The 23,779-nt window shown below is 53.3% G+C and overlaps 9 protein-coding genes across 9 annotated transcripts; 4 read left to right on the forward strand and 5 right to left on the reverse strand.

Moving 5' to 3' along the window:
* Positions 1 to 633: 633 nt before the first annotated feature.
* PODANS_3_3540 (uncharacterized protein) lies at positions 634 to 1,605 on the reverse strand (the record flags this gene model as incomplete). Its single annotated transcript, XM_001909104.1, has 1 exon — positions 634 to 1,605. One exon carries the CDS (start codon positions 1,603 to 1,605, stop codon positions 634 to 636), a length of 972 nt encoding a protein of 323 aa, XP_001909139.1.
* Positions 1,606 to 2,419: 814 nt separating this feature from the next.
* PODANS_3_3550 (uncharacterized protein) lies at positions 2,420 to 3,531 on the reverse strand (the record flags this gene model as incomplete). Its single annotated transcript, XM_001909105.1, has 5 exons — positions 2,420 to 2,749; positions 2,803 to 3,016; positions 3,072 to 3,118; positions 3,177 to 3,251; positions 3,304 to 3,531. The coding sequence occupies 5 exons, from the start codon at positions 3,529 to 3,531 to the stop codon at positions 2,420 to 2,422; spliced, it is 894 nt and encodes a 297-aa protein (XP_001909140.1).
* A 3,079-nt stretch (positions 3,532 to 6,610) lies between these two features.
* Positions 6,611 to 8,243, forward strand: PODANS_3_3560 (uncharacterized protein; the record flags this gene model as incomplete). Its single annotated transcript, XM_001909106.1, has 7 exons — positions 6,611 to 6,868; positions 6,932 to 7,050; positions 7,116 to 7,354; positions 7,427 to 7,541; positions 7,612 to 7,625; positions 7,697 to 7,718; positions 7,799 to 8,243. The coding sequence occupies 7 exons, from the start codon at positions 6,611 to 6,613 to the stop codon at positions 8,241 to 8,243; spliced, it is 1,212 nt and encodes a 403-aa protein (XP_001909141.1).
* Positions 8,244 to 8,505: 262 nt separating this feature from the next.
* Positions 8,506 to 10,104, forward strand: PODANS_3_3570 (uncharacterized protein; the record flags this gene model as incomplete). The annotated part of the gene is made up of 3 exons (XM_001909107.1): positions 8,506 to 9,173; positions 9,223 to 9,987; positions 10,038 to 10,104. The coding sequence occupies 3 exons, from the start codon at positions 8,506 to 8,508 to the stop codon at positions 10,102 to 10,104; spliced, it is 1,500 nt and encodes a 499-aa protein (XP_001909142.1).
* An 891-nt stretch (positions 10,105 to 10,995) lies between these two features.
* Positions 10,996 to 12,456, reverse strand: PODANS_3_3580 (uncharacterized protein; the record flags this gene model as incomplete). The annotated part of the gene is made up of 2 exons (XM_001909108.1): positions 10,996 to 12,112; positions 12,206 to 12,456. 2 exons carry the CDS (start codon positions 12,454 to 12,456, stop codon positions 10,996 to 10,998), a joined length of 1,368 nt encoding a protein of 455 aa, XP_001909143.1.
* A 340-nt stretch (positions 12,457 to 12,796) lies between these two features.
* PODANS_3_3590 (uncharacterized protein) lies at positions 12,797 to 13,291 on the reverse strand (the record flags this gene model as incomplete). Its single annotated transcript, XM_001909109.1, has 4 exons — positions 12,797 to 12,887; positions 12,945 to 13,013; positions 13,073 to 13,113; positions 13,175 to 13,291. The coding sequence occupies 4 exons, from the start codon at positions 13,289 to 13,291 to the stop codon at positions 12,797 to 12,799; spliced, it is 318 nt and encodes a 105-aa protein (XP_001909144.1).
* A 673-nt stretch (positions 13,292 to 13,964) lies between these two features.
* PODANS_3_3600 (uncharacterized protein) lies at positions 13,965 to 17,701 on the forward strand (the record flags this gene model as incomplete). Its single annotated transcript, XM_001909110.1, has 3 exons — positions 13,965 to 14,078; positions 14,138 to 14,192; positions 14,268 to 17,701. Coding segments are annotated over 3 exons (3,603 nt in total), but the record flags the coding sequence as incomplete, so codon positions are not given.
* A 454-nt stretch (positions 17,702 to 18,155) lies between these two features.
* Positions 18,156 to 21,347, reverse strand: PODANS_3_3610 (uncharacterized protein; the record flags this gene model as incomplete). The annotated part of the gene is made up of 3 exons (XM_001909111.1): positions 18,156 to 18,647; positions 18,725 to 20,870; positions 20,923 to 21,347. 3 exons carry the CDS (start codon positions 21,345 to 21,347, stop codon positions 18,156 to 18,158), a joined length of 3,063 nt encoding a protein of 1,020 aa, XP_001909146.1.
* Positions 21,348 to 22,572: 1,225 nt separating this feature from the next.
* PODANS_3_3620 (uncharacterized protein) lies at positions 22,573 to 23,778 on the forward strand (the record flags this gene model as incomplete). Its single annotated transcript, XM_001909112.1, has 1 exon — positions 22,573 to 23,778. A coding segment is annotated over one exon (1,206 nt), but the record flags the coding sequence as incomplete, so codon positions are not given.
* Between the last annotated feature and the right edge of the window lies 1 nt (position 23,779).

Below are 23,779 nucleotides of genomic sequence, written 5' to 3' on the forward strand. Positions count from 1 at the left end.
ATTGGAAGGGGAAGGGGGGATAATGAGGGGGAAGGGGTAAGGGGGAAGGGGGAAGGAGTTTTTTTGGCCGCGGCGGAAAAAGATACCATTTTGCAGTTTTTAGGGGGCGTTGTGTTGTTTTGGTTTTTTTTATTTGTTTTTTTTTTTTTTTTTTTTTTTTTTTTTTTGGATTTTTCTTTTGGTTTTTTTTTGGTTTTTATTCTTTTTTGGGGGGGGTTTTCTTTTGTGTATACATATTTCCTTAACTGTTTTCTTTTCGTTTTCTGTGTCGGTTTCTTATGTAACATTATGGGGGGGTTTTACGGGTTTATAGAATCTCGGACTGGGGACAAGGGTCGCGAGAATACCTAGGGGGCTACAGGACCACACAACGGGGAGATATTATACTGGCTACAGATATTTGCTTGGCTGTTGATTGGCTAATTTGTGGGATGAGCATTACAAGGCAGACTACATATAAAATATACATGCCACCTCTACAAGAGAGGTTTTGCTTCCTGCCTCTTCGCTCCACGCTCCGGATCACTTGCTGATGAAACGCCGCTGTGCTTGAGTTGTCATAGAATCATCTCTATTTTCCAACCTCGGTAAAACACCCCCGATTATCTTGACCACACTTCCACGTCCTCACATCTACTCAACCTCATCCCTCCAAGGAATGCTCCTCGCCGCCCCCTCCCTCGTAACCGTCACCGCCGCCGCCTTATTCGCCCTCCCCACCGCCCCCCCAACATCAAACTCCCCCCCCTCCTTCCTCGCCCTCGCAGCCTCAAGCGCATACCTCCCCACAAACGTATCCCCCGCCCCAGTAGTATCAACAACCTTGACCCCCTTCTCAGCCTCGATCAACCCACTCCTTCCCCCCTTGGTCAAGTAAAACACCCCCCTCCCCCCAAGCGTAGCAATAAAATTCTCCACCCCCTTCCCCACGAACCCTTTCCCAACCCTCTCCAACCCCTCCAGCGTATCCAGCTCCTTTTCCTCAACCCCCCCAAGAATGGCAGCCTCCGTCTCATTAACAACCAAATGCCTCAACCCGTCATAAACCCCATCCGGCAGAATCTTCGCCGGGGCCGGATTGAGCAAAACATCCACCCCCCGTCTCTTCGCCTCCTCCACCGCTTTGAGTACAGTCCCCATCGGAATTTCGAGTTGCATGATCAACAAATCGGTCTTGTCCAACCACCCCCCCTGTGTAACGTACTCCTCCCCTACTTGGTGGTTCGCCTCTCCGGAGATGATGATTCTGTTTTGGCCTGTTTCCGCCTCCACGACGATCATGGCGATGCCAGTTTTCTTGTTGGGGAGTTTGGTTACCAGGGAGGAGTCGACCCCGTGGGTGGCGAGGTTAGACAACAAAAGGTCGCCGTTGGAGTCGGAGCCTACGGCGCCGACCATGGAGACGTGGGCGGAGGGGGAGGAGAGGTCGCGGGGGCGGGAGAGCTTGGCGCAGGCGACGGCTTGGTTGGAACCTTTGCCGCCTGGGGAGGTGAGGAAGGAGGTTGCGGTTAGGGTTTCGCCTGGGAGGGGGTGGTGGGGGACGTAGGCTACTAGGTCGGTGTTGAGGGAGCCGAGGATTGTTATGTGGGGGATTTGGGAGGACATTTTGATGGTTTGGGGGCTGTTTTTGTTTTGTTTTGTTTTTTTTTTTTTTTTGGTCTGGGAGTTTGATCAAGTTTGAAGGTGAGGTTTGTGATGTTGGTGGTTGTTGGGGTAAAAGTTACAAAGTGAGTTGAATGATGAGGGATGGAATGGATGATGAAAATAAGAGGGGAGGTTTAAAGTGGGGTAAGGTCTTTTGCACCTGCCTTGTGCAGTTAAGATGGTTGTTATCGGAGGGCGGCGAAAACCTTGACTTTTTCCTTCCCTTGGAAAATAAGATTTGTTGACTCTCAAATATAGGACTTGAGATCTTGGAGATGGGCTTTGTCGAGTTGTAGGTGTAAAGCCGATAGCAAGAGGTTGGATGAGGGGCAGCTGTTTACATACTCGAAAATAAGTGGTCTGATACCCGAGAACACGCGGTCACCTGAACACTGCCTCAATACTCCAGCTCTCATGATCTTGTGACCAAATCCATCGGATGAGATAATGCCAACCATTCTATTAGAGGGACTTAATTTTAGACGCATTCATGTTTGTTTTCGAAGCTGATGTTTGTCGACCTGAGACCATAACAGCGTTCTGATGTTGAATACACACTTCGATACCAGTTGTGACACGCATATCCTTCCGAGCGATTCTCACCACCAACCTAAATCTCAAGGCGAAATCTGTTGAAGATTGAGATTCACACAATACTCATATGAGGTACTCTCCCACAAAATTCGCACCTTCCCATAGCGCAGAAAGCAAACAAAACAACCGGCCATCATCATAACGACATCTCACCCACCACCTTCCCTCTCTTCTATGATGCTCACGGATTCACATACTCCCCCCCCTCCCCCGCCCTCCTAGCCTGCCTCACCCTTCCCCCCCGTCTCAACCCCTCCACATCCAACTCATCCTGATTCACCACCCTCAAATTAACCGGTCGAATATCCTTGAACCCCTCCCTAAACTTTCTCATCTCCTCTGAAACCTCCTCCACTTCCTGGATAGGCACCGGCTCGGCAAGAACCAACACCCCGCAGTGTTTACACGATCCTTTGCGGACAATCTTTTGGTTGAATTCATACCAGGTGAGGTTTTCCCTCCCGGAAATGACAAGCTGGTCTTTTGTTGGGTAGGCCCAGACGTAGCCGCCCTGTTCAGAGGGCTGTCAGATGGGTTGGCAAGGGGGGAACGGGGGGGACCTACACGGATACAATGGCTGCAGTTGCACTCTGCTAGCATGCCTTTGTAGGATTGGCTCTCGAAGGGGTGGTCGACTTTGAGGGCGGCGGTTACGGCGCCGCAGTGGCAGGAGCCGTGGTAGAGGGTTCCTTGGTTGTCTGGGATTGACTGAGGGGAGGGGAGAGGGCCGGGGTGGGTAGGGGGGGTGTAAGGGGGTGGGTGGGCTGTGCTGTCGACGCTGGAAGGGGGTGTTAGTTGTTTGCGGGAGAGAAGGGGGGAGAAAGGGGGCATACTGTCGCTCTTGGAGGGCCCAGATGTCGAGGTTTTGGATGCAGCGGGCCTGTTGGATGATGGTCAGTGAGGTGATGATGTAAAGAGAACGTTGGTGTAAAACGTACATTGATGCCCATGTTCATCGGGGGGTCGAAGAACTCGGATGTTCCGTAGGTTGCGGTGCCGCATTTGCTGCAGAACTACACAAGTCTGTTAGTTGAGCGACGGTTGTATATGATGATTGAGACTCACTTGATGTTTCCACTTCTTCTCCCCAAACTGATACTGCTTGATAGTCCCCCCATCCTTGACAATCTTCAGCTCAACCCCCGGAGTAATAGCAAAATACCCCTTCTTGTAGCAAATACTGCAGTTGCAAATCACACCTGACTTGATCTCGGGGGCTTCAAACTCAAAGACAAATGCACCGCAGTGGCAGTTGCCGCGGTATTTCTTGATTTGCTGTTCCGAGTCCGCCATTTTGATCAGTTTCGGAGGTTGATTGTCAGGATTGAAGTTGTGAGATTTTTGACTACCTAGGTAGGTAAATCGGAAGCTGCCATCAACTACTCGGCTGCCTTGCCCTTTGTGAACCAACATCCATCCCACACGAGCACACGTAACCACCGGGCCAACTTTGACCCCGATTATCTGTTACAGCGTTCCATCAGACACCAGTAATGTACATAATATTCTTGACTTCGGACTTCGGACTCGAATCCTTTCCTCCCCAATGGGATTCATTGGAGGGGCTTGACACGCTTCTGTCGTGTCGAGAGTACCCCGCGGCGCGAGAGTGTACGCGGTGTCAGGTGACCTAGGTATCGTAGGGTAGAGAGTTGAAGAGGGGAGAGAACGATCGACAGCCACGACATCGCCAACGGTCTGTCCCACTCCCCGCCCTTTCTTCTCCAGCATCAACGATTTGTTGGGACAGCATCGCAATGATCACTTGACCACTTTTACCCCAGAAAATACTTCCTCAAAAAAAATCCAAAAATCCAAAAAAAGAAAGCACGACAGGCGGTGAGGAAAAAACCCAATATCCTCGGGTCCCAAGAGATGACATATGTCCCCCCCCCCCGAGTCGGTGTGCCCCCATGCCGGATCGCGCTCGGCCCCTCGCTCCGGGAATGAAAGCTTCACCCAAGCATCGGATAAGGCTATGCCGCATTTTCTATATGCCGGTGCGAAAAGAAGAACAAGCAGTGGCCACATGACCATGTGAAGATCCTCTTGAGATCGATAAATCATATCAATGTAGTGGGCTAGATTTCCGTCCTACCGGCGGTCGAAAACTTAAGCATCAGCTGATCGTGGTACGGATTACGAGAGAGATGAAACTCTACGAACCCGTCAGTTGGGGTTACCTTTGTTGCACTACTTTTTCTTCCGAGAGAGATGTCAACAATAAGGAACTTTTTGCCAAGGCGACGAGGGTGCTGCAAGGCACTACTAGACGGATCGACACTTGACATCGGCTTTGTGTCGTCCAGGTACAGAATGGCTGTCCGGCAGGCAGATCGACAAACTTGACAACATGTTGGTTTCTGGAGACGAGACCAGCTACAGTAGATAGCCGTCGGCAAGCGAACTCTTGCCGATGACTGGTGTTGAATGTTGATAGACCAGGTTCCCCGCACCAAACGAATCTCGAGCTGTTCGTCCGGTGGATGTTGCTGCTGTGGTCGGCATGCAGCGTGCCTTTTTGGTGTGTGGTCCGGCGGACCCGGCGTTGTCTGGGCGTGGGGTGGCCCCGGGAGTTTGGGGCAGGGGAGAGGGAGGCTGGTCACCGTTCCGGACCATTGCGGGTCGGGTGGAAGGCCGACAAATCAGAGCCTAGTCCGGCTTGGCCCGATTGTCGATTCGCGAATGGGACTGTTGCTGATGGGGGATGGGGATGACGTCGACGATTGGTCATTGTTGTCTTTTCTCTCGCTGGATTGTTTCAAATTTGCCCCGCCGTAAGGGCGAAAATAAAAGACGGAAATTTTCGCGTCGAGAAAGGGAACCTCGTCGAGATGCTTGCTGCAAGGACTCTATGACCTTGTTATGTCTGATGTGATCGACGGCGTTGTGACCCCTTTTGCTCCATCGGGCTTCAACGAGCCCATGCATCTCCATGTGGGCTGTACCCTTCTCAGCAAAAAGATGCGAGTACTCAGCAGAAGAACCTCGAGATCGTTCAACTCCAGCTGCTACCGGACGCGAGCTGCGAGCTGCGAGCTGTGATGCGTTGTATAAGGCGGGGTTTGCCGATGGTGGTGAGGGGTAACGACGGGGTTCATCGTGGCGTGTGGCTCTCTGTCTACATCGTCATATTCCTTCCCTCGCAACATCTGAGATGAGATGAGATGTAATGAGGATGTGGCCTCATCATCCGTTCCTCCATTGGGACATATCCGTGTCTTTTCCGCTACAGGTACCCGAGACAGAGGCAAAGAGAAGAGAAGTTGTAAGGTAGAGTCAAGATGACGAGTGCTCTGCGGGTCCATCGCTCCTCTCCAATCCACACTTGGCTGTGCCTGTCAAGCTGATCGTTCGTTCCTACCAAGCTTGGCATGGAAGAAAACATGGAATTTCCAGAGCACTAATTCAACTTTGTACCTTGTCTTGTTGACCGCCCGCCCTGAGAGTGAGACACCTCGTCCCGTCTCCCGCCTGTCACTTGCTTGGACGATGGCCATGTTCCCCGGATTTTCATCTACTGTACATACACGCACCCGCCCCCGCCCGTTGCCGGCTCCTATGGCAAGAAGGCGGCATTCGGTCAGGAACACGACATATGCACGAGAAGAAGACGCTAACCTCTGCTCCAGTCGCCCGGCGTGGGGCCCGCAACACCATCTGTCTTGTGATTTGTCCCTTGCATCACCAACTCCCACGTTCTCCAGAATGAGGCGGTGCCCGGCCTGCATTCCATGACAAAAAGATTCCGTCTTGAGCCCTCCCGACAGAGACAACATTCCTTCTGGAATCCAAAGTACGAGCTATAGGAACAGGTACATACATGGGACATAACAAGAGACAGGCGAACTAGCGGCCGGCTAGCACCCGCCAGTCCCGGCACCTCTTTCCCATCCATACAGACTCGAACAGAACCTTTTTCATGGTGTCCACTTGACGCTCTGATTGGCAATGGAAGGGGCCGATCCACCAGGGACGCTTCTTGCTGTCCACCCTTCTGGGGCCATCTTGGTCATGAGTCCCGCCCTGGTCACGCTACATGCGGTGTTCTGCCCCTTGATATTTTTAACCTCTATACTCCCCAGGTACCTACCTCACTTTCCAAGATGACTATAAGGTAGCGTTTTCTTGGATAGGTTCGGCGTTAACCCGTACAGCTTACCTACCTACCTACCTACCTCCCCGTACCTTCCTCACTCCCCCCCCTCGCGAGCCGCCAAGCTAGATCCCGTTCTTTGTTCGGCGATCCGGTATCTGGATCGGAATACACCATCCTCTCTTATATAAGTACCTTCATTCCAGTTCCCTCTGGCGTCAATCCGTCGTCGATTGTTTGGCAACATCACACCATCACACGGTTTAGTTCTCCACGATGCCTAGTAGTGCTCCAGATTTGACCGTCATGGCGTACGGTGCACTTGCTAGCCTCAAGGCCGCCGCTGCTGCCAAGGACAAGACAAAACCCAAGCTGTTCAGTCATCCCAAGGTTGACATCATTGATATCCGCCGTGTCGAGGTCGAGACAAACCTCAAGGCCGACATTGTCTCCCAGTTCTGTCCAAAGGAAGGGCCCAGAAAGCTTCCCACACTGCTCTTGTACGACGAGAGAGGGTTGCAGTTGTTTGAGAAGGCATGTCTTTTTCGTTGAGTCGTCGGGAGTGAAGGGCGAGCGAAGTTGCTGACAGAATTCCAGATTACGTATTTGGAAGAGTACTACCTGACCAACGATGAGATTCAAGTGCTCGAGTCGTCGGCCAAAGAGATTGCCGGCAGCATTCCTTCAGAGTCTATGGTTATCGAACTCGGCAGTGGGTGAGTCCAATGGCAGCGCGGTTTTGTTGTGGGGGGTGTTGTTATGCTGACCTTTGGTCCCAAAGAAACCTTCGAAAAGTGAATCTGCTTCTGCAAGCTTTCGAGGACGCCGGCAAGAGCATTGACTACTACGCTTTGGATCTCTCCAAGCAAGAGCTCGAGCGTACCCTTGCCCAGCTTCCCGCATATCAGCATGTCCGAGCTCATGGTCTGTTTGGGACGTACGACGATGGGCGGGAGTGGCTCAAGGACCCATCCAATATTTCAAGAAGGAAGTGCATAATGAGTCTTGGGTCAAGCATTGGTGAGTGTCCCTCCCATTTGTGCCCGACTTGAGAGCAGCAGGAAGAACCTGAACCTAACGCAACTCTGCCAGGGAATTTCGAGCGAAGCGCGGCCGCCTCGTTTCTCAAGTCGTTCTCCGATGTCCTCAGCCATGGTGACACCATGCTGATTGGGCTGGATGCTTGCAACGACCCGGCCAAAGTCTAGTATGTTCCATCCAGTTCCCCCTTCGTGCAGCTTTGATTTCAAGGTTCGCTGACCGTCATACCTGAACAGCCACGCCTACAATGGTATGTCCTACCGCACGCACTCTGTAGTGTGATTATTACGCTGACTTGTAGTTTTGTGGGATCACACACAGACAAGGAGGGCATCACCCATGAGTACGTCATGCTCACCACCCGCCCCTTTTTTGACAAGCTGCATATATGAAGGGAACTTGAGCAACTGACGGGGGACCTAGGTTCATTCTGAATGGTCTTCGCCATGCCAACAGGGTCCTTGGACAGGCTGCCTTCCACGAAAGGGACTGGAGGGTAATTGGTGAATACGTCCATGACGCCGAGGGAGGGCGCCATCAAGCCTTCTACTCACCGGTACGTGACACGACCGTTTTTGGCCAAGTCATCCGGCCCCACGAGCGAATCCAGGTCGAGGAGAGCCTGAAGTGGTCTCCGGAGGAGACACGGAAGATGTGGGACCTGGCCGGTATGACCGAGAAGGGGAAGTGGATGCACGGCACAGAATATGGTGAGCAACCTGCCTTCCCTTTCACACACATTACCTATATCCCTATTTTCCGGCGGCAACTGGGCTCTGCGCGGTTCTTTCTCTCTCTCTCTCTCTCTCTTGACCGGCCGGTCAACGATGATTTTACCCAAGCTTTACCCCACGTTTTGACCTTTTGACACGTGGGACCAGTCGTACGATTTGCTTCTGCGCCGTGAAACACATCTCGATTGTGTGTGCCCTTTACTGCGGGAAGAGGTCGTCCCCACTGGCCACCATGGTCTACCGATGGGTGTGTGTTGGGCTGCGGGGTCAACGGCCAGCCAAGGACCCAGGCTGTTAACATAGTCTTATTTCACTTGGAGAGAGACGGAGACAGAGAGAGCAAGGAATGACTAACAGCAGCAATATGCAGGCCTTCATCTACTCACCAAGTCAAAGATGTCATTCAGCCTGATTCCTTCCGTCTACGCCCGCAGCGCCCTTCCAACCATATCGGACTGGGAGGCGGTTTGGGCGGCATGGGATGTTGTCACACGTGAGATGCTGCCGCACGAGGAGCTGTTCGAGAAGCCCATCAAGCTCCGCAACGCCTGCATCTTCTACCTCGGCCACATCCCCACCTTCCTCGACATCCAGCTGAGCAAGACGACCAAGGAGCCGCTGACGGAACCGGAAACGTACTCGCTGATTTTTGAGAGAGGGATCGACCCTGATGTCGACAACCCCGAGTTGTGCCATGCCCACTCGGAAATACCTGACGAATGGCCCTCGGTGGAGGATGTCCTGGCCTATCAAAACCGGGTGCGAGCTCGCGTACAGAGCATGTATGCAAGCGGTGCCGAAAGCATCCCGCGGCATGTGGGTCGGGCGGTTTGGGTGGGCTTCGAGCATGAGCTCATGCACCTGGAGACACTGCTGTACATGATGCTGCAGAGCGACAGGACGCTGCCGCCGTCGCACGTGCCGGCGCCGGACTGGGAGAAGCTGGCGGCCAGGGCGAAGGGGGAGGGGGTGGTGAATGAGTGGTTTGATATTCCGGAGCAGGAGGTCACCATCGGGTTGGATGATCCAGAGGACGGGACGGACATTGATAATGTGTATGGCTGGTAGGTTTTTTTCCCCCTTCATCAACATGAACATCACTAACAAAAACAGGGACAACGAAAAACCTGTCCGCCGGGTAAAAGTCCACTCTTTCCAAGCCCAAGGCCGCCCCATCACCAACGAAGAATACGCCCAATACCTCTACAACACCTCGAGCAACAAACTCCCCGCCTCATGGGTGGAAATCCCCCCATCCAACCACACCAACGGAACCACCTCCCCCCTCCCAGAATCCTTCCTCCACAACAAAGCAGTCCGCACCATCTACGGCCCCGTCCCCCTCTCCCTCGCCCTCGACTGGCCAGTCTTTGCGTCATACGACGAACTCTCCTCCTGCGCCACCTACATGGGCGGACGCATCCCCACCTTTTTCGAAACCCGCAGCATCTATCAATACGCAGAAGAGCTCAAGAAGAAGAAGGACGTGGAAAACCAACTCGGAAAGACAGTCCCCGCCGTGAATGGTCACCTCTGCAACAACGGGGTGGAGATTTCTCCCCCTGCTACCCCCACTACGACGACTGCTTCTTCTGATGCTGGTGGGGAGGCTGATTTGTTTATTGACCTTTCAGACGCAAATGTCGGCTTGCACAACTGGCATCCTGTACCCGTGACGGGGAAGGGGAATAAACTGGCTGGGCAGGCGGAGATGGGCGGTGTGTGGGAGTGGACTAGTTCTGTGCTGGAGGAGTGGGAGGGGTTTGAGGCGATGGGGTTGTATCCAGGGTATACGGCTGATTTTTTTGACGGGAAGCATAATGTTGTTCTTGGGGGGAGCTGGGCGACGCACCCGAGGATTGCGGGGAGGAGGAGTTTGTGAGTTTTTTTTTTTCTCCCATGTTGAACAAGGGGCTAACGAGGAGCAGTGTCAATTGGTACCAGAGAAACTACCCTTATGCTTGGGTAGGGGCGAGGTTGGTGAGGGATATCTAAGCCTGGATGCTCTCTCAGTTTCAGACTTGTGATATCTCTTCTGTCTCACCCTTTCCAGCATTCTATGGTCGGGGGATTATTTTCTCATCTATTTATCGACGCCACTCTTTCTTCTTCCTTACGGTTGTCGGAAAACCCAAAAGAGAAACGAGAATTTGGAAAAGCGCGGTCGTTTTTCACACACATACAAAAGCCAGAAAACACGAGGCACTTTTTTCATTTTGTGATGCCGCCTCCGGGGGCTGTTTAATAGTATTTTTATTTTATTATTATAGCTCTCTCTTTTAAGGAATGGTATTGGGTTTCTGGTATGGGGTTTCGGATCATCAGATCGTTTCAGGTACTTAGGTAGTCGAGTTGTCTTGCTGTAGGACATTATGATTGAGTTCTCTCTCTGTTCTAACTGCATCTCCTAATAATGGCGAAGCAGTGGGATGGGACCGACCCTCAAAGTGTGAGAGAAGAGCCGTCATCCTTCACAATATCGTTTAAACATCATATATTTGGATTTGACGCTCTGCCTCAAATGTCATCCACCCTTACCTATCAACCTTGCTTCTACCGAATAGAAAAAAAAGAAGAAAAAATTGTTTGATACATAAACTCCAACGCTGCCAAAAAAGATGAACCCAACGCCTGTTTTTCAAATCTCTCCAGTGAGATTTATTTATATCATCCACCCATTCGTCATCCTTCTTGATGTCTCCCTTCTCCCCTTCTCCTCCTCCTTCTCAAGCCCTTCTCCCCTCTCACCCTCAGAACCGCACTCAAAAACCCCCTAAGCCTTCCCACCTTCCCCCTCCGCCTTCTTCCCCGTACTCATCTTCTGCCTGTTTTTGTTCCCCCATCATTAGCCCCCACCCCCCCCCTCAACCATCAGGACCAGAAAACTTACTCAATCCTCCCCACCCCCTTCAACCTCAAATACACATCCGTCCCCCACCCATGCAAACTCTGCACCTTGATCCCACCCCCAAAATACTCGGCATACGCCCTGCTCAACGGCAGCCCATACCCCAGCCCAGCAATCGAGCTCCCCCCGCTGCTCGCCGCCGAGATCACGCTCAGCGCGTCATCGCTCCATGCCCCAGGGGGATCGTCCTCATTCTCCGAAAAGGTGGTGAAGCTGTAAGACCAAATGTGCGGCAGCACCTCTGGGCCGATACCACCTCCCCGATCCCGGATTCTGATCGTCACCCCGGGGGCATTGTCGTCAAGGGGCTGGATATGGTCTTTGTTGAACGCCCCCAAAGAGACAGACGGTGGGGAGAGCGTGATGGGGGTTGTGACGGACGAAGGTGGCTCGGGAGCTATGGTGATCTCCACCGGGGATTTACTCTGACCGTTTTCGACTGTGGCCCGGAAAGCGTTCTTGAGGAGCTCGGTGATGATGTACTCTAGGTGTGTGGGGACAAAGGCAAAGGTTGTCTCGGGGCTGCCGTTGATGAACCATTCTGGTCTCACCCCATAATTGAGCTCGCAGATGTCGGCGACAAAACTGCCGCACGAGTCGACTGTTGATGCCGGGCGGAGGGCCGTGTCAATGACCCCGATGTACCCCGGGGTTTCAGGGCATGGTGTAGGGGAGGAGGGTGGGTCAAAGTGCGGGCTGGAGGAATAATGCAAGGCGATGTGCTGCTCGGCTACCAACCTGGTCCCGATACGGGCGCGGAGGTGCTGGTCGAGGAAGCGGGTTACCTCGCCGGGGGAGATGTATTTCCTGCACTCCAAGAACCCCCGGGCGAGAATGGGGATGGTGTCGGTGTGGGTTTGGACTAGCTCGGCGAGGACTTCAGTGAAGCGGATTTCGTCTTCGAGGTTAGAGATTGTGCGGCCTTGCCAGGGGAGGAGGGTGGAGAGTGAGTGTTGGTAGTTGTTGTAGATTTTGCGGATGTTGGGGTTGGACACCACGATATAGGGGAGGTTGCGGAGGGCCTGGATCCTATGGGCTAGTCGAATGGGGAGGAGGGAGAGGGTGAAGCGCGCCGAGGAGAGGAGGGCTTCGGCGCTGAGGGGTGGTCGGCCATGTCTTTAGGAGAAAAGGTGTTAGACGCTGTGGTGTGATTGGAGCCATCGTGTTGGAAGGGATAGGAAGACAAACTTGACCAAGTCTGCCAGACTCAATCGATGTAGGGGCTGTTTAGCTAGCCACGGGACAGCATCGTCGGTCTCGGAATAAGTGACGTGATGGTGGTGGTGACTCGGAGGTCGGTGGTGGTGGGCAACGGGGGCTTCCTTATTAGGGTTCTGTGATGTCGATGACGCCCTTCGCGCCAGGTATCGTCCTTTGACAAGTCCTGGGACAATACGGGAGGGCGTCGACAACCGTATCAACCTCGCCGTGGGGCCCATATTATCAAAGTGCTGATGTGTAGTTGAAGCTGTGTCAAAGCTGAGTAAAAGAATGGAACGCGGCACGATTAAACTGAAACTGTGCGAGTACAAGTTGCTAAATGCTGTCAAAAGAGAGGGAGCAAGCTGGAGATGGTAAGATTAAATACATCAATAACACTGTCCAACATGAACACTGGAAAGAGAGAATGACTGTCAATTGCTAGCTAGCGCTCGTCATAACGACCACGAACCCTCGATATCGATAAGCCGCTGGACAGGGATTATCTGCCCCGCTGTCACGGCACACGCTGCCCCGCACGTCACTAGATCCCGCTCCCGGACGGCTGGCCTGAGCTCCTTATTGAGTGCGCATCTCTTGATCAGCTTCAACATCCTTCACGTGCTCGTGGCTGGAAAGAGTTTGGACAGAGTCCTCGGGGAAGGAGACTCTGTTGGTGACAGAGTCAGTCATTTTGTTCATTTGTCTGATATCGGGAGAGTCTTACGAGAAGCCCTTGATCAGTGTGTACTCGTGGCCGATGGTGCCGCCCTGGTCTTTGGCATGTTGCTTGGCCCTGCGCGGTATCAGCTTCAGTTCGGTAGAGAGATAGATCCCGGGAAAGGATCTTCTTACGCCTCGATCTGCTCGGGGGTAGCGTCGTCCTTGCAGGTCACCTGTGTGGTGGTGATGTTAGCTTAACGATCAGAATATACAATGGCCGATAGGTCCACATACGATGTAGGAAGGCATGGTTGTAGTTGTAGTTGGCTTGGGTCTGTTGGAGAAAGACTGTGTGTTTGCAGAGAGAAATCGCAGAGATGGAGACAGGGTACGGATCCTCCTTATAAACATCTGGCCGAGGCTGCCCAGGCATGGAGACGAACAAGCGTGGAGGCCTAGTTCACGAGGACGGCGGGGTGAGAGGGGAATACGTCATGCCCGGTGTATCACGCACTACAGCCGGTTCGATACAAGCCGTTTCAGCTTGTGACGCTTACTGGCGGCCTTCTATGGACTTTAACAGCGCTTCCATGTCCAGTTGGGGTGGAAACCGCGGGATACGCGCCTGTTTTGCCTGGCACGCCAGATTACGAATCTGGCATCGTGCAGGAGGCTTGCCCAGTTGGGCACTGCAAGTCATTTCTGAAGTTTGAGAGAGATGTGATATCGCGCATGCAAGCAATCACCTGCCCATTTGGAGGGTCGAGAGCGTCTCTGGAGTGGTGTTGCAATGGGACAAACCCCTCAGACTAGACATGCCGAAGCTCAGCCATCCCAGTCAGGCCAGGCATTCTAAAGTGGAGAGGCTGAGGATCACCGACGACTGGTTTTGGAATCATCTCGAGTTACAGATGATATAGTACAAGACTGTAGTGTAAGTGTCTACAGTGTAAGCTGTAAGGACCAAGTTTAGATCTTGGTTGCTCTCTGGAGGCTGCCTCCCTGTTCCCCGCTCACCCGCTCCCATCTCCAAGTGAACCCCACCATATGATGCAGGGCCCCCGCAGGGATCTGTTATCGATAGGGCTTATCGCTTATCGCCCAGGATCCGCCAGCCCAAAAATTTCTGGAGCTTTGCGCAGGTCGAATTGGAAATGGAGACTTGTCGCGACTTGGAGTTTTGCTGCTGGACTCTTCGGTGCAGAAACGCCCGAATAACCACAACATCGCGGCGCAACCATGGAACAACAAAATAAGCCTCACAGGCCGTCCAAGAAGTCCAAGGATAAAAAGAAGGCGCAACATACAGGCCGTAAGTTGGTTTCAGGTCGTTGCGATGCGATTAGAGTCGCCATCATCCCTCGAGGTCGCTAACAGTATCTTCAAGAACAAAACCCCAAGGCCTTTGCCTTCTCTAATCCCGGCAAACTTGCAAAGCAGGCGGCGAGATCCCACGATATCAAAGAGAAGCGCCTCCATGTACCCCAAGTCGACCGTCTTCCCGATGAACCTCCTCCGCGCCTCGTCACCATCGTCGGACCTCCTGGTGTGGGCAAGACAACCCTTCTAAAGTCTCTCATCCGCCGATATGCAAAGGAAACAATGTCCGACCCCGTGGGACCAATCACGGTCGTCACCTCGAAGAAGCAGCGATTAACCTTTATCGAATGCCCCAACGAGCTCGAAGCCATGGTCGACATCGCCAAGGTCGCCGACATTGTCCTGCTGATGATTGACGGAAATTTTGGATTCGAAATGGAGACAATGGAGTTCCTCAACGTCCTGGCCGCCACCGGTATGCCAGGAAACGTCTTCGGTATTCTGACCCATCTCGATCTCTTCAGAAAGCCACAAGCGCTCAAGGACGCCAAGAAGAGGTTAAAGCACAGGTTGTGGAACGAATTGTATCAGGGCGCCCATCTCTTCTATCTTTCTGGTGTTTTGAACGGCCGTTACCCCGATCGGGAGATTCATAACCTTTCCCGCTTCCTGTCGGTTATGAAGAACCCTCGTCCGCTCGTATGGAGAAACTCGCACCCTTACACTGTTATCGACAACTATCGCGACATTACTCACCCAACCAAGATTGAAGAGGACGAGAATTGCGACCGGTCGATCGAGCTGTCTGGCTATTTGCGCGGTACCAACTTTGCAGCGGATGGGCAGAGGATACACATTGCGGGCTTGGGCGATTTCACAATAGCTAGCATGGAAGCTCTGCCGGATCCTTGCCCGACCCCCTCGATGGAGCAAGCACTTGCGAAGGCCACTGGAAAAACTGGGAGGAGGCGCTTGGACGAGAAGGACAAGAAGCTGTGGGCTCCAATGGCCGACCGTAGTGGTCTCAAGATTACTGGTGATCACATTGTCATCACCAGGGAGAACGGTTTCGCTTTCGACAAAGACGCCGAGGACGTCGAACGTGGCGAGGGCGAGCAGCTTATTGTTGATCTACAGGGCGAGAGGAAACTGCTTGGTTCTACTGACAAGGGTGTCAAGCTGTTTGCCAGCGGGCAGGAGCTCACACAAGTCCCAGAAGAGGCCGACAGCGGGAGGAAAACCAGGAGGAAGGCGCGCTTCGCTGCTGGGGATGAGCCTGGCGAGGATGAAATTCCCGACGACGAGGGCTTCGAAAGCGGAGAGGAGGATGAAGAGGGCTCAGACGTTGAAGAGGACGAATTCGACATGTCAAAGCTGGGCAAGATGTTCAAGAAGCAGCAAGACAAGGATCAACCAGAAGACGACCTTGCCTTTGCCGACAGTGACTCTGACCTTGGTTCTCTCTCTGGCGACGAAGACGAGGAGCTGGATTCCGACGAGGACGACGAGGACGTTGACATGGAAGACTTGGGTTCTGATGAGGAAGCCGGTGCCCTGAAGTGGAAGGATAGCATGTTTGAGCGCGCCAGTAAGCTTCACGGAAACAGAAGACCGTTCCGTGCTGTGGATCTTGCCAGATTCATGTACGACACTGCCCTCAGTCCCAGAGAAGCTCTCAAGAAATGGAGGTGCGAGGAAGAGGAAGAAGAGGAGGAGGACATTGAGAAAGACGAGGACGACACTTTCTTCAGGAAGATTGGCGATGATGAGCAGGAAGATTTGACCGAGGACCGCGCGATACCAAGCTTCGACTATGAGGATTTGGCTGCCAAGTGGTCAAGTGAGGATGCTGTAGAGGCTCTCCGGACCAGATTTTCGACTGCGAACCTGGTTGATGAAGAGGGCGGGAACGGTGACGATGACGACTTTTCCGGGCTCGACGATGATGATGAGGACGACGAGGGTGATGGTGCTTTTGAGGATCTTGAGACAGGGGAAGCGCATGGCGGTGATGGTGACGAGGACGAGGATGAGGACGGCGATGAAGATGAGAGTGAAGAGCCACCAGAAGCCAGCTTGGAGGCTGAACGTGAAAAGAACGCCCGTCGCAAGGAAGAACTCAAGCTACGCTTCGAGGAAGAAGATCGCGAGGGTTTCAAGAACGACAAGGCTGTCGCTAGGCGAGAAGGCGGCGGAGATGATGAGTTTGGCGAGGACGACTGGTACGATGCCCAAAAGGCTCTGCTTCAGAAGCAGCTTGACATCAACAAGGCCGAGTTTGAAGAGCTTGATGAGAGGCAAAGGACGGCGGTTGAGGGTTTCAGAGCCGGCAAGTACGGCAAGATTGTTCTCGAGGGCGTCCCAGCCGAGTTTGTCAAGAACTTCTCGGCCAAGAGACCCATCATCGTGGGCGGTCTCTCTGCTACCGAGGACAGGTTTGGTTTCGTCCAAGTCAGAATCAAGAAGCACAGATGGCACAAGAGAATCCTCAAGACGGGCGACCCCTTGATCTTCTCTCTCGGCTGGAGAAGATTCCAATCTCTCCCCATCTACTCCATCTCCGACTCCCGGACGAGAAACCGCATGCTCAAGTACACACCCGAGCACATGCACTGCTTCGGCACCTTTTACGGCCCCCTGATCGCCCCCAACACCTCCTTCACCGCATTCCAGTCCTTCTCCTCCTCCAACCCGGGCTTCCGCATCGCAGCCACCGGCACGGTCCTGTCGGTAGACGAATCCACCGAAATCGTCAAGAAGCTCAAGCTAACCGGCACCCCCTACAAAATCTTCAAGAACACCGCCTTCATCAAGGACATGTTCAACACTGCCCTCGAAATCGCAAAGTTTGAAGGCGCGGCCATAAAGACTGTCTCGGGCGTCCGCGGCCAGATCAAGCGCGCCCTGTCAAAACCAGACGGCCACTTCCGCGCCACGTTTGAGGACAAAATTCTCCTGTCCGACATTGTCTTCCTCCGCGCGTGGTACCCCATCAAGCCGCACAGGTTCTACAACCCGGCGACGAACCTCATCGGCTGGCAGTCGATGCGCTCGACGGGTGAGATCCGCCGCGCCGAGGACTTGGCCACGCCGCAGCTGAAGAACAGCCAGTACCGCAAGATTGAGCGGCAGGAGCGGCATTTCAACCCGTTGAGGGTGCCCAAGAAGCTGGCTGCCGAGCTGCCGTTTAAGTCGCAGATTGTGCAGACGAAGAAGCAGAGGAAGGAGACGTACATGCAGAAGAGGGCCGTGGTGGTTTCGGGAGAGGAGCGCAAGGCGAGGGATCTCATGCAGAAGCTTACTACGATCCGGAAAGAGCAGGTTGCGAAGAGGAAGGCGAAGAAGGAGGAGAAGAGGCAGGAGTACAGGAAGAAGGTGGCGGATATTGAGGAGAGGCTGGAGAATAGGGAGAAGAAGGAGAAGCAGGCGTACTGGGAGAGGGAGGGGAAGAAGAGGAGGGCTGGGGATGGGGGTGGTGGGGGTGGGAAGAGGAGGAAGTAAATAGTCGGTGGGTGTTTTGTCTGTCTGTGAGATTACCAGGCGTTGATATCATGGTTGAGGAGGGTACATAAGGTGTATAGGCCAGGAAAATGAAACACTTTTGCCAACATCATGTTGCGTGTGAAACACCAATATTGGGGAAGACACATTTCCTGAGAAAGTACGGGCTAACCGCCAAAAATGTATTCCTGTTTCCCAATATACATACAAACACTTATTGTAACTAACACTAACTCACATACCAGTTAGAAAGGCCGGGGGTGTGGGGGGGTATTCCTAATCCTACCAGCCAACTACTCCTTTCCTTTCCTTTCTTTTTCCTGTTCCTTTCCCATTCTTTTCCCACCAGCAAAGTCAAGATAATTTTTAAATCACCCCCCCCCCCTAAAAAAAAAGAAAAACACTTCCAAATCTTCTAATCAAACCATACAACACCCTCTGCCTCCCCTCAGCATCAAAGCCGCCCACTGACAACCTCCTTCTCAAAAATCTTCACCCCATAAACATCATAAAACCTCATATCTCCCACCGTCTCAATCTTGCTCGCCCTGAACCTCTCATCATCTTCCTCATCCCCACTATCCTCACTCTCATCACTACTCCCATTCCCCCCAATGGCATCCAACCACGCCGAGTTTCCGCTCCCGTCAGTTTCGATAGACGGTAGTATCAACCCCGAGCTCGTACTCCCCAGCCCCGTCGTGGCACTCATCTTCTTGACCTTGTTATTCTTCTCCTTTTTGCGCTTGGGCAAGTCCCTCGCCCTGATAAGCCGCTCTACCCTGTCGTCGTCATCGATCGAGATCCACTCCAGCTTTAGGTGAGGGTGATGAGAGAGGTTATCAATCAAAAACTTCTTCGTCTCCCTCATGACCCAGACACACGTGTCCTCGTTGCGCAGCTGGGCAATATGCAACGCCCTCAACGACACCAGCCCCGCAAGCCGCTGCATAAATGTATGCTATTTTTCACGTCAGCACCTTGGTATCAATCAACCAGTCCAAAAGGGGGAAAAAAACATACCATAGTCCTAATACTCATACAAGCAGTCAGCTCCTCCAGCACCCTCCCCTTCCTACACAGCAACAAGACCGTCTTCTCGTTCAGATCCCAGCTCGGATCCGCCAAGTTCTTGATCATCAAGTACTTCAACGTAGGCATGTGCTTCTTTAGCACCAACTTCCGAATCTGTTCGATAGTAGTCGGTGTCCTGGGCGCAAACGACTCAGGCTTATACTTGAAGTCCCGCTCGAGCATAAACAACTCCTCCACCGCTTCCAGCTCGTGAACAAACGTCAAAAAGGCTGGTGTGACATTGTCGGTAAAGATGTGTCGCAGAGGCAGAGGGGCTTCCTTGTTGAGTTTGGCCATTTGAGCCCAGATTGGCGCTTGAGGGCCGACGTTCAGGAGCGTCAAGTGACGGAGACATCGGAGGTCGATGGCCCGGTACAGAACTGAAGCCTTGACCGGGATGAGGTAGATGGCTAGAACCTGGAGAGCGAGACCTCTTGTTGTCCGCAGGTAGTCATTCATCTGCTGGTTTTTGAGCGCAATCGAATCAACAGCGGACACGGAGGAAGATGGCCGGGGAATTTGCTTCTCGGCATCGTTGATCTCGGCTTCGACTGTCGTGAGCTCCTTGTGGATGTCTGCAATGCTCTGGCTGATGGTGTACATCTGCTTCTCAGCCTCGGCGACACGGCTAACATCGACCGGTGTGTCGCTGGAGCGCATCCTCTCAATATCCTTTGTCAAGTCCTTAGCTTGAGTCTCAAAGATATCGACCTTTTCAGCCAATGTCTTGAAGTTGGCTTTTTGCGCGGCTAGGTTCGCCATAGCCTTGTTCACGTCGGCCGACACCACGCTGCCACTCGTGGAGGGCGTGGCCAAGGAAGTCGTGGAGGCAGACGGGGTCATACCGAATTCCTTCGAAGAGGTGTCCTTGGTTGGGCCATCTGCACCATCAAGCTGGAGAGTCTCCTCGGGCACCTCAATGTCAATATCTTCAGGAGTCACATCATTCTCCTTTTGCTTGTCCTTGGAAGCGTCTGCAGTGCCATCACTAAAAAGACTGGCAGGCTCTGTCGAGGCCTGTGCGACCGAGGCAGCCCCTGAGCTCTCTGCGGTCGCCGGCTCCTCTGCCACCGATTCATCTGTCTTTGATGAACTTGAGCTCCCGTTTGTGCTTGGCTTATTTGAATTTTCTGCCCTCTTGTTCATCGTATCTTCAACGTATTTTGTTGCGGCAGCCTGGAAAGTTTCGAGAATATTCTTTTGGGTAGCATTGACCTCACTTGGATCGGTGTTGTCGTTCAGCTCCTTCACAATCCTGGTCATCACGGTCTTCAAGGCCTGGGCAAACTCGTGCGTTCCATTGCCCCCGTTCGACTCGACCTTGGTCTCCTTTTCCTTTTCCTTTTCCTTCCCCTTGTCTTTCGGCTTTTTGGGCGGCTTTTTTACTAGATAGACCTCGACATCCAAGATCCTACCCAGCACCGACTCTTGTGCCTTTTTCTCTTCCATGGCCCGGAAGGCTCTGGCAGGACCGCTCATGTCATTGGCCATGTTTGAACTAGAGCCAGCCGGGGTAGGCTGGAAATCATCGTCGACATCTGAATCGTCCGGATCCGCCTCGGGGGCAGGTTTTCTGGCCTGTGAAGCCAGCTTGTCCGAAAAGGAGAGTTTCAGCTTAGTGAGAGTTGCCGAGGAGTTCCGAACACATGATTTGATCTCTGTAACCATATCGAGCGAGTCGATATCCAACACGGAAAGACTCCTCAGATTGCCGAAGCCCGACAGCGTCGGTGGCTCCTTGGAAAGGGGCGTCTTCCGTAAGGCTTTCGGTCGGTGAGGCTTCGGCATGGGAGGTGGAGGGGGCGGAGGCACATTGACTGTGACGGAGGTCACGGGCACATAAAACCCAGAGGGCGGCGGAGGCAGCGTCGAAAACGGGGGTGGTGGAGGGGGTAAGTTCGACATGGGAGGTGGTGGCGGGACAGATGTGACGCCCAGCGAGGCTGATGTTGAGGTGGCGGCATTGTATGGAAGGGGAGGAGGCGTTTCGTAGATAGAAGGTCCCTCTTGTAACCGAACATGAAGATGGGCCAGTGTCTTGATACTGTGTAGTTCTTTGTAGAGGGTTCGACTAAGTTCGACACGGATATTCCACCTGAAGAGGAAATTGTCAGTACTGGATGTGCAATAGACCGAGATGGACACACCTGAACCTCTCGAGAGCCCTTGCCCTGCGCAGCGTCATAAGCAGCAGTGTGTTCATGAACTTTCCGCAGCTGAGATTCGCCAGGTAAGCCTTGTAGGCTGTTTCGGCTTTGTGGCCGGCGCTGAGAGTGTCCAGAGACAAGTCTCTCAGGTGCTGAGCATAGTTGTAGTCGCTAGTCACAAAAGTGTCGAGACCGCCGGCCAGGCCGTCTATGGGCGAGTCGTATTCGGGGTCATCTTCGTCTGGGAAGACAATATGGAAATTGCGATAGAGTTGGGCGGCAGCGAGTTCTCGGCAGTGTCTCGACACGAGGGCAAAGCATATCAGATCGGCCTGGGAGCAGTTGCGGACAATTTCTTTCTGGACTTCGTTTGGCAGGGCCATGAAGCAGAAAGGTGGTTTCTGCCTGCCCGGAGACGAAGCCATATCGGCGATAAAGATGGATGGGATCTGATGCTCGTCCTAGCAGAAGATGGGGGCGCACGCAGGAAGAGGAAGATTTGAGTCAAGAAGCAGTGAAAGAAGACGGGTATCGGAATGGAAATGCAAGATTTTGATTCTGGCAGTCTTTTTTTTTTTTTTTTTTGCTGGCGCCAAAGAAGCAGCCAGCCGTTCGTTGTTGCAGAGGGGTTCATTATCGAGGTGCGGCAGAGACGGTGGGAAATCGACAAGTTCTGGCCAAGAGCCGGGGTGTGCCCGGGGGGTGCCTTAGCGGATGTGCAGCACTCTGCAGCGGGCAGGGCAGGGCAGGTGGGGGAGGGTCCAGGTGAGCCTCTCCCGCCTCCCTGACCACATAAAAAACCAAGACTGCAAACCACCAAAATCACCGTCACTTACACAACCACGTCGATATTAAAACGTAATTTTCTCAGCCACCACTTCATCAAATCCCCTCATCTTTTAAACACTACTGTTTTAGTACTTTTGAAACATATAAGAATTTTGGTAGAATTTTATGGTTGTCTTTGAGTGAGAACGGTGTGTATGAAAGGCTGCTAATTGTATAGTTTCTTCGGTTTTTTTGTGGCCAGGGAACCCGTCCGCAGGGCATCCCCAATTCCCCAGCATGTGACGCTCGGACCACCTCAACATGAAATTCCATCCATTCCAATGGCACATTTTCTGAAGCAACCACCTCCAACGTCGGATTTTTTCTTTTTCATGTTTGATGGTCCGTGTGAAGGCCCAGGACTCGGTATTCCGCCATCCAATCATTTTCAGGGACTTTAGATATGACATGCAGGGCCCTTGTGGCTACCTTATCCCATAGAGTGCCGTCTATCCGCTCAGGGCATCAACTTCAACAATTTAACCCCACCATTGCCTAGGCATCCACGCAGTAATTAGTGGCTGCCCGTAACATGATTAAGATTTTATGTTGCAGCATTTTTGCTTATGTCTCATACAGACCTACTTCCTAAGAAACTATCTTCTCCTCCTCTTCTGTCTTGCCCTTTCCCTGCCATTGCAACCCTCTCTGTTGGCACAGCGGTTGATCATTGAGGCAGGGTAGATTGCTTGGGGCGAATCATTTCCCTTGGCTTTCAGTGCCACCAGCCAACAACTCAACCGAGCCCTGTGTGAAGACTCAATCTTTTAATCTTTTCTCACACACCCAACACACGGTGCCAATCACTGTTCCTCATCGACAATGGCCGACGTAGAAGAGCCGCGTTTCAACTCGCTGGCAGAGCGCATTGCTGCTCTCAATGCCCAGAAGAACTTTCAGGCGCCCCCTTCGACAGCAGGGAAGCGACCCCCACCCCCGCCACCTCCAGTGAGGGCTGCCACCATCACCACCACCACCACCACGACACCATCACCATCACCACAACAGCCCCAGAATGAGACGGCTCCGGTGATGCCACCCCGTCCAGTGAGGGCCTCAACGGAGAAACTCCCACCACTTCCTCGTCGGACCACCACCGACATTGAGAAGGGAGATCGACCCGCACCGGGCCCGGGACTGGGACGGGTGCTCCCGCCTCCATTGCCTTCACGGGATTCTTCTTCGGCCAAGGGAACACCGCCGGCTCTCCCCTCTCGCCGGCCATCATCAAATCTCACTCTTCCTACCCCTGGAGGCCGGAGGAATTCCAACTCGTCAGACATCTCATACATATCTACCATGTCTAGTTTGTCACTGAACCAAGATGGGCCGACTCCAAGAAGAGGGCTTCCGCCCCCATTAGAGCAGGCAAAGCTCCCTCCTTTACCACCAACTCGTCGTGAGCTTGAGGCCAAGGCGAAAGAAGAGGCCGCAAATACCCCTCCTCTCCCTCGTCGTGTGACAGAGCCACCACCTCAAACCATGCCAGAGCTTCCCAGTGGCAGGCCCTCATTGCCCCCTCGGCTCCCATCCAGGCCAGCAAAGTCACCCCTGATGAACGCAACCGAGGCCCCATCTCCCTCTCTCCCAGCTAGACGCCTCCCACCCCCTCCATCAAGCTACAAAAACCCCAAATCCGCCCTGGAACTAGGTTTCAACAACAAACCCAGACCAGCCGACGATGTCCCACCCCCTATTCCACTCGCTTCCCGCCCAAGCATCTCCCAAATAGAAGCCGTCCGCTCCGCCTCAACCCCCTCCCCAGCAGCAGCAGCAGCAGCAGCAGCAGCAGCAGCAGCAGCAGCATCATCATCATCATCATCATCATCATCACCCCCTTCCTGCCTCGTCTGCCGTGACTTCTCCGGCCCTGACACGGTCGCCGCCCAGTACCCCTACACCTCCCTCCCCAGGCAGGACCCCATCTCCTACCTAGCCCACCACCTCTGCTCCCCTTTCCCCTCGCCCACCGACAAAGCCCGCGCAATCTTCACCTGGTGCCACCACAACATCTCGCCTACGACGTCCA

The sequence above is a fragment of the Podospora anserina genome, chromosome 3 (genome assembly GCF_000226545.1).
Source record: "Podospora anserina S mat+ genomic DNA chromosome 3, supercontig 2".
NCBI classification, from domain to species: Eukaryota; Fungi; Ascomycota; class Sordariomycetes; order Sordariales; family Podosporaceae; genus Podospora; species Podospora anserina.